This window comes from Colobus angolensis, unplaced genomic scaffold (assembly GCF_000951035.1).
Source record: "Colobus angolensis palliatus isolate OR3802 unplaced genomic scaffold, Cang.pa_1.0 Scaffold89, whole genome shotgun sequence".
Lineage (NCBI taxonomy): Eukaryota > Metazoa > Chordata > Mammalia > Primates > Cercopithecidae > Colobus > Colobus angolensis.
This window is the reverse complement of record NW_012122820.1, coordinates 1,170,112-1,178,263: the sequence shown is the minus strand read 5'-3', so window position 1 is coordinate 1,178,263 and position 8,152 is coordinate 1,170,112. Positions and strand designations below refer to the sequence as shown.

The 8,152-nt window shown below is 58.8% G+C and overlaps 2 protein-coding genes across 3 annotated transcripts in view; one reads left to right on the top strand and one right to left on the bottom strand.

Annotated features, from left to right (window-relative positions):
- Positions 1-4,094: 4,094 nt before the first annotated feature.
- CALML6 (calmodulin-like 6) lies at positions 4,095-6,600 on the top strand. Of its 2 annotated transcripts, XM_011930995.1 has the most exons (6): positions 4,095-4,578; positions 4,956-5,006; positions 5,711-5,885; positions 6,032-6,176; positions 6,280-6,380; positions 6,453-6,600. In XM_011930995.1, the coding sequence occupies exons 1-6, from the start codon at positions 4,552-4,554 to the stop codon at positions 6,497-6,499; spliced, it is 546 nt and encodes a 181-aa protein (XP_011786385.1). In that variant the 5' UTR covers positions 4,095-4,551; the 3' UTR covers positions 6,500-6,600. The 2 variants fall into 2 exon arrangements, with proteins under 2 accessions (XP_011786385.1, XP_011786386.1); XM_011930996.1 differs by lacking the exon at positions 4,956-5,006 and having other exon boundaries at positions 4,379-4,578.
- Positions 6,601-6,900: 300 nt separating this feature from the next.
- Positions 6,901-8,152, bottom strand: part of TMEM52 (transmembrane protein 52) — a 2,105-nt gene continuing 853 nt past the window's right edge. Inside the window, exons 2-3 of the mRNA XM_011931087.1 lie at positions 7,564-7,875; positions 6,901-7,473 (exon numbers count right to left, since the gene is read on the bottom strand). Of these exons, the coding sequence (XP_011786477.1) occupies positions 7,193-7,473; positions 7,564-7,875 (593 nt within the window). The 3' untranslated portion in view covers positions 6,901-7,192. The remainder of the gene's footprint in view (positions 7,474-7,563; positions 7,876-8,152) is intronic.

The window sequence follows — 8,152 nt, the reverse complement described above, 5'->3', positions numbered from 1 at the left end:
AACGCTGTGGCTGGCCCAGTGCTCTGTCGAGGAGGCCTCAGGCAGAAGCTGCACAGGGAAGGGAACAGCAGGAGAAGCCAGGAGCCGAGGAGTGCTCTTCCTACGGAGCCCGCGCTCCAGGCCCAAGGGAGCCCTGTGGGTCCGCACCCCCCAGGTGCCGTGGCAGCACCAGGCCCACTCGACTGCAGCTTGGTTCTGCTGCAGCTCTGCCCTCAGTGCCAACCTCATGCTACCAGGGCAGGTGGGGCTCAGGGAAACGAGTGTTGCCTCTGGTTTGGGTCCTTACAGCATTGGGGTGGGAGTACCAGCTCTTCCTATGGAGCGGTGAGTAAACCTGCAGACGCAGAAGCTTCAGAGCAACCTCGGGATCAAACTTCAGGGGACACCCGCCTGGATGGCCCCACCAGGGCCCTGCCCGCTCTGACTTAAGTCCTGGGCTTGGGCCTCCGATTTGGTGCCTTCCCACTGCAGAGTGGAGAGCAGAGACGCTGCCTGAACCACAGAGGGCCCCCGACGCTCACACTTGGGCTCACCCCTGGCTTTCAAGTGCCCCTTTCTCTCCTTCTGCCATTTGTAGCCTCGATTGGTGGCAGTTACCTGGTCTACCCCCTGCCCTTCCAACTCACCACCAGTGAGTGTAACAGGTGACTATGCAGGGGCGTGTGTCTTCGTCCTGCACCGGTGCCTGGTTGCAGCTTGGCAGCGGGGTGTCCACCGCCAACATCCCATCATGTCACAGCTTGGGTTCCCCAGAAGCTGACCCTGAGATGGAGTTTGGGATAGGAGCTCCCTCTTAGGGGTCAGCCCCTGCAACAGGAAGGGGGAAGCAGAACCAGATAGAAGGGGCCCCAGACCACCTGCAGGGACCATCAGAGTCCTGCCTGTGGACACAATGACCACCTTGTGTCTGTGTGGCTCAGGTGCTGCCCCGGAGTGGGGCGGGGTCTCACTGTCTTCCCACTGGGGACCCCCAGTGGCAGTGGTGATGTCTGCGTTGACCCTCAGACAGAAGCAGGGGGATGTGTATATGTGTGTATGTCTGTATGTACACGTCTCTCATATACACACACAAGAGAGATATTGAGGAGTTGGCCCGTGTGATTGCACTGTGGGCAGCCTCCAGGGAAGAGCTGATGTTGCAGCCATCTGGAGGCAGAATTCCTTCCTCCTTGGGGGACCTCAGTCTTTTCTCTTAAGGCCCTCAACGAACTGGATGAGGCCCCCCCTACATTATGGAGGGTCATATGCTTTACCCAAAGTCTACTGATTTAAATACTTTTTTTTTTTTTTTGAGATGGAGTCTCACTCTGTCGCCCAGGCTGGAGGGCAGTGGCACGATCTCGGCTCACTGCAAGCTCCACCTCCTGGGTTTACGCCATTCTCCTGTCTCAGCCTCCCGAGTAGCTGGGACTACAGGCGCCCGCCACCATGCCTGGCTAAGTTGTTTTGGTATTTTTAGTAGAGACAAGGGTTTCACTGTGTTAGCCAGGATCGTCTTGATCTCCTGACCTCGTGATCTGCCCGCCTTGGCCTCCCAAAGTGCTGAGATTACAGGCGTGAGCCACCGTGCCCGGCCTACTGATTTAAATACTAATCACATCTATGAAACACCTTCATGCCCGCCTGTGTTCATTGCAGTAGCAGTTCCAACAGCCAAGAGCTGGGAGCACCTAAGTGTTCATCAGCAGATGAAACCGAGTGTGGTCCGTCCCGAGAAAAACATTTCACTCAGCCTTAAAAAAGATGCCTGTTCCAGGCCGAGCACAGTGGCTCACACCTGTAATCCCAGCACTTTGGGAGGCCCAGGTGGGAGGATCATGAGGTCAGGAGATAGAGACCATCCTGGCTAACACAGTGAAACCCCGTCTCTACTAAAAGTATGAAAAATTAGCCAGGTGTGGTGGCACCCACCTGTAGTCCCAGCTACTCGGGAGGCTGAGGCAGGAGAATTGCGTGAACCTGGGAGGCGGAGGTTGCAGTGAGCTGAGATCATGCCATTGCACTCCAGCCTGGAGACAAAGCGAGATTCCACCTCAAAAAAAAAAGAAGAAGAAGAAGAAGAGGAAGCCTATTCTGTCATATGCTACACCACAAATGAAGCTTGAGGACATTAATTCGGCCACAGAAACACAAACACTGGATGATTCCACTCCTAGGAGGTCTATGGAGTCAAAATCTTTTTTTGTGTGTGTGTGTGGACAGAGTTTCACTCTGTCGCCCAGGCTGGAGTGCAGTGGTACAATCTCGGCTCACTGCATCCTGCACCTCCTGGGTTCAAACAGTTCTCTGCCTCAGCCTCCCAAATAGCTGGGATTACAGGCACCCACCACCATGCCCGGCTAATTTTTGTATTTTTTTTTTTTTTTCAGTAGGGACAGGGTTTCACCATCTTGGCCAGGCTGGTCTTGAATTCCTGACCTCATGATCCACCCGCCTCGGCCTCCCAAAGTGCTGAGATTACAGGGGTGAGCCACTATGCCTGGCCCCTGGAGTTGAATTCTTAAAAACAGAAAGTAGAGTAGTGATTGCCATAGGCTAGGGGAGTTGGAAGAGGGGAGCTACTGTTTAATTGGTGCAGAGGGTCCGTTTTGCAAGATGAAAGGTTCTAGAGATCTACTACATAACCGGGTACAGCCATTAACACAACTGCACTTGTACCTGAACGTGGCTGAGGCAGTATTCTAATTGTTACAGGGTTTTTCTCTTTTTCTGTTTTCTTTCTTTCTCTTTTTTTTTTTTTCTTTTTGAGATGGAGTCTCACTCTGTCGCCCAGGCTGGAGTGCAGTGGCATGATCTCAGCTCACTGCAAGCTCTGCCTCCCGGGTTCTCACCATTCTCCTGCCTCAGCCTCCTGAGAAGCTGGGACTACAGGCGTCTGCCACCATGGCTGGCTAACTTTTTTGTATTTTTTTTTGGTACAGTTGGGGTTTCACCATGTTAGCCAGGATGGTCTCGATCTCCTGACCTCGTGATCTGCCTGCCTCAGTCTCCCAAAGTGCTGGGATTATAGGCGTGAGCCACCAAGCCCAGCCTCTTTTTCTGTTTTTTTATTTTTTTGTATTATTTTTATTTTTTTTATGGAGAATACCCCTTCGGTGATCAGAAGAGACACAAGATGGAAAATAAAGATTGGATGACTCTCAGGTCCTGGGGTACAGGGGCATGTCCAAAGGCCACACAGAGGCTGGTCAGCACGAGGAGAGCGGGACAGAGGGCAAGGACTTGGACTGCTGCTTGTACTGGGCCTGGGTATGGGTAGAAGCCTATATGGAGAGGAGAGGGGTTGACGTTGGTTGTGACCATGTTGCTCCTCCCCACCTTTGTCAGGGCCAGGGCGGGGCCGGGGGTGGGCGTGCCCTCTGCTTTAAGTCAGGCTCCAACAGCTTTGAGTTTCACTCATAAGCCCACCAGGATGTCTGGAACCTTCAGGACTGTGGCCCAGGAATGTCAGACACTAGAGGCCTGGGAATGGAGGAGGCAGAGCCTGTTGTCCACTGGCTGTGAGAGTTGTTGGGGTGGGGGCTTGTCCAGGGCCACGAGGCCAGTGCAGTTCTCTGTGTCTCTGTACCCAGCTGGCCAGCACCTGGGGACCCCGAGCCAGAACCCAGGATGGGCCCTGGCCTGGGCGCTGCGGCTCCCTGCATTCTGTGCCCCTGAGGGAAGGTGCTCAGTGCATGAATTGTCCCCTCCCCAGCCCAGGGGAAAGCTGAGGCTGGGAAGCAGCCAGGATAAAGGTCAGGGCCTCCCTTGGCCCCACCAGACCCAGGGCTGCTTCCCTCCAGCCTCGGCCCCGTTTGGCTGGAGGTTTCCCGGGCCGTTGGCCTGCCCTCCTCAGCATCAATCTTGTAGTCTCAGCAGCTGGCCTGGGTCTCAGCGGGAGGCATCCTGTAGCTTCAGGTTTTCTGGCAGGCAGAGGGCTGGGCTGGCAGGGCACACTGAGTGCCCCACCTGCTCGGAGTCTTCATGCCACCAAGGGGCCAGTTGGGGGGCAGGTGTGAGTGTGACCCTGAGGACCCTGACCTGCCACTGCAAACCTCACACCCCTGCCTGGGTGGGGCAGGGAGGAGCTGGACCCTGGCTTTGGGAGTCTGGTGGGTAATTAGACCCAGACAGGGAGGGGTCAGTGCGGGTCTGAGGAGGGGACACACGTGTGCAGGCGTGTGCTCCACTGTGGCGTGTTGATACTGACCAGCCTGGGCACCAGGCCCCCTCGGGAGCCAGCTTTGCTGTTCTGAGTAGAAGGGAGGTCAGGTTTCCTTGAGAAACCCCAAAATAGCCCCCAACTGGCCCAACTTCCAGCGGGCAGCCCAGCCCCCAGGCCCTGTCTGTCTTGTCCCCTTTCCCCCTTCACCCCCAGCCCATGTCCTGCTGTCTTCTCCCTGAATGGTGGACCCTCAGCCCCTCCTGTACAAGGTGGTCAAGAGGTGCCTAATGCATTTGTTCATTTGACCTGTCCTGAGAGTTTGTGACATACTGGCACGGGGCCAACGTTGAGTCCACCAGGATGGGAGGGTGGCCAGGCTCTGAGCCACTGGGCACCAGCTGGCCAGGATGGGCCTTCAACAAGAAATCTCACTGGTAAGTGATGACAGCATGGGACCAGGGTCCTGTGAAGACCTGCTGGAGAGCGGCAGCTCTGGAAAGGTAGACTCACAGCTTGGTCTGGTGAAGAGGGAACAGCAAGGGGAACAGCGTGTGTGAGGGTCCTGCCACGTCTCAGCCCTTTCCTGGCCCCTGCGCTTGGCCTTTGGTGCCCATCTTCAGGGTCGGGGGAAGCCCAGGCCAAAGTGGGCTGGGAAGGGGCCCTGTGGATAAGGCTGAGAGCCTGTCCCAAAATAGGGCCAGCAGGATTTCCCACCCATAAAAGGCTCTTGGAATCTGGACCCTGGGGACCCCAGGCAGCCAGGCCCAGCTAAAACTCAGCTGCCACCACTGCCCCAGCGTTCTGCCCACAGCAGCCCTGGTGCCACCACCCTGCAGAATCCTGTCAGACAACCACCGACATGGTAAGGCTGCTCCCTGTGCCCAATGGAGTCTCTAGTGGGCTGGCTGGGTAGGTTGAGCTGGAACCTGGAGGTGCGAGGACCTACCAGGGAGCCTGGGCAGGAAGGGGCTGAGGTGCAAGAGGGGGCCAAGCCCTGCTGCCACCAACACGGCCCTTGTTCTGGGGCCAGGGTGGAGCAACCCTTTCTGGAAGCTGGCTCCCAGATGGGCAGCAGCAGTGGTGGCAGGCAGGTGTGGCCTGGTGCTGGACTCTCCCTCCAGAATGCCACACAGGCTGGAGCCTAGGACTCTGCTTCCTGGGCTGTATCCCAGTCCTGGACTGGAAGCCTTTCCCAGGCCAGGGCTGGGCACCTCCCCACCCTGCTCTCAGCTTCCTTTACCTGTCTCACCTAGTGTCCATTGCCAGGCTCCAGGACTGCAGTCTGGCCCGCCTGGCCCTGCAGCTCCCGCTGTTCTCTCGAATGCTGGCCCCTGCCTGTCGGGCCTTTGCCCCTGTGAGCTGCCTGGCAGAGCCCTGCTGGCCCTGCAAACCCCTGGCGTGTGACCCCTTGTCCGGGAAGACTGCTCTGCGCTGGGGACCTCCTCTCTTACCACTCACCTTGAAAGGCTGCCAACGGAGGGATGGGTGCAGGGGTATCTCTGACCCTTCCCTGGACACAGGGGCAGACGGGACTCCTGGTCAGGCCGGTGTGGGTGTCCCCTGCAGACAGAGCGCCTGTCGGCTGAGCAGATCAAGGAGTACAAGGGAGTCTTTGAGATGTTTGATGAAGAGGGCAACGGGGAGGTGAAGACGGGGGAGCTGGAGCGGCTCATGAGCCTGCTGGGTATCAACCCCACCAAGAGTGAGCTGGCCTCGATGGCCAAGGACGTGGACAGAGACAGTGAGCTTGTGGCTGGAGTGGGGTGGGTAGCCTCGGGGAGCGGCCCTGGGTCAGGTCTCAGTGCCTATGGGGGAAGAGGCAGAGCCCATGGGGAGTGCTGTGCCCCCTGTCCCTTGGGCCTTGACCCCCAGCTGTGCTCCTTGCAGACAAAGGGTTCTTCAACTGCGATGGTTTCCTGGCACTAATGGGAGTTTACCATGAGAAGGCCCAGAACCAGGAGAGCGAGCTGAGGGCGGCATTCCGCGTCTTCGACAAAGAGGGCAAGGGCTACATTGATTGGAACACACTCAAGTAGGGCCCGGGCGGGGGCAGGCGGTGGGTGGGCATGGGCAGGGGCAGGCGGTGGGCGGGCACGGGCAGGGCCGATGGAGTGGCTCAGCGCCAGGCCCCGCAGGTACGTGCTCATGAATGCAGGGGAGCCCCTCAACGAGGTGGAGGCGGAGCAGATGATGAAGGAGGCTGACAAGGACGGGGACGGGACCATCGACTATGAGGGTGAGTGGGCTGGAGCCCTGGGAGCCAGTGGCTGGGCCAGGGCAAGTTGCTGACCTGCCCCTCTGTCCCCAGAGTTTGTGGCCATGATGACCGGGGAGTCCTTCAAGCTGATCCAGTAGGGCGCAGCTGCTACAGTCGTGGGAGGCCTGCCCGGGAAGGCCACTGCCCCTGCCCCCTGCCACCCACTCCCCCAGCTCTGTGCAAAATAAATGTTCTAGCCTGACTTGTGTGTGCCTCACTGTCCCAGCCAGGGTTGGGGGGCAACGGGCAAAGGCATGGGGCTGGAGAAGGAAAAGAGTTTTCCTGGCCCAGCCGCAGAAACACAACCCCAGTCATTTCTGCCATGACACCTGACACCACCCATTGCCCAGCTCAGGGCTAGGAATGCCATCCTGAAGCCTAGACGGGGTACAGGCCAGGGACCACGCGCTCGCCCTGCCTGCTTGCACTAGGGGTTGGCTGCCCAAGGGTTCCTCCCAGAGCCTTGGAGTCCCAGAGTCCTTCCCACATAGGCAGAGATCACTTAAATACAAACTTTATTCTCTCTCCAATAAGATGCAGACGTCACAGCTGGCCCTGAGCTCCTACCTGAGGCTGAGGCCCAAGGGGCCTCTTCCAGGCTGAGGGCCTGCTGGGGCTGGGCCAGGGGCTGAGGCTGAAAGCAGCAGCCTGCCTAGGGGGTGACACCATGGGGCTGGTGTAACATGACACCAAGGCTGGGGCCACAGCAATGTGTGGGATGGCGGCGTGGGCTGGGGGCCCTTGGCTCCAAGCGCTAGTTCTCCAAGCTCTGGTCCATTATCCTACCTCCTTCAAGGGGCACCAGGGCTACAAGGTGGTAGTTGGTTATTGGGGCCCAGCTCCTGGGGCACTGGAGTGGTCTCTAGGCCTGAGGCCCCAAGGAGAGGACTGGGTTTCTGGGAGAGTGCTAGCCCTTCCTCTCTGGGCTTGGCCATCTTGACAGCTTCATCGTAGGAGGGTGGAGGCTCCGGGGCGTATAGACTGTAGACAGGAGGAGCCATGGAGTCTGGGTCCAGCTCCCCAAAGGGTACGGGTAAACGCATGCCCAGTGGGTACTGCACGGAGCTGTAGGCTGCAGGAAACCAGAGTGGGTCCGTGGAGGTGGGCTTGGCATTTACCCCCGCCATCTCTACCCCCAACTCGAGGGCCCCTAGGCACTCACAGGTCACAGTGCTGTGTACAGGGCTGTCACTGTCCATAGGGATGACCACCAGGTCGCAGGGCTGCCGTGCTGGTGGCAGATGTGGCTGGGCCTGCGCCTGCTTCCGGAGGCAGCAGAACCGGACACAGCCGGCTGTGACCCCACACAGCAGCAACAGGAGGACCGCCAGCAGGATGAGCCTAGAAGAGCAAGGCCCTCCCACTGGACTGACCCTCGGCCACCGGGCACCTGCACCCTGGGGAATGTCGTGGCACAACCACCTAAGACAGGTTAACAGGATAAAAAACAGACAATGTCTCTGCACATCGGAGACTGCCGTGGCCAAAGCCTGGCCTCCAGCTGCTGGGCCTGCCCTGGCTGTCTCTCCTGGGCTGGCCAGGGGTGGCCTTGGGCTCACTCCCAGGACTCGCTGTCCTCAGCGACTGCCCCACTGCTGAGCGGGATCGGGATCGTAGGGGCTTCCCGCGGAGGCCAGGTGGGAGGGGTGGGAGGGAAGGTCCTGCTTGCTCGAGGTCACTTCCCGCCAGCGACCGGGACTGGGCGACAGCGGAAGCGGCCTGGTGAGGTTAGGGCCGGACGGGTCTGGCCC

Excerpts from the sequence above, each read along its gene's own strand:
- CALML6 (XM_011930995.1), top strand. The coding sequence starts at position 4,552 with ATGGGCCTTCAACAAGAAATCTCACTG. Across the intron at positions 4,579-4,955 it reads TTCAACAAGAAATCTCACTG|CAGCCCTGGTGCCACCACCC; the intron begins GTAAGTGATGAC and ends TTCTGCCCACAG. Across the intron at positions 5,886-6,031 it reads CAAGGACGTGGACAGAGACA|ACAAAGGGTTCTTCAACTGC; the intron begins GTGAGCTTGTGG and ends TGCTCCTTGCAG.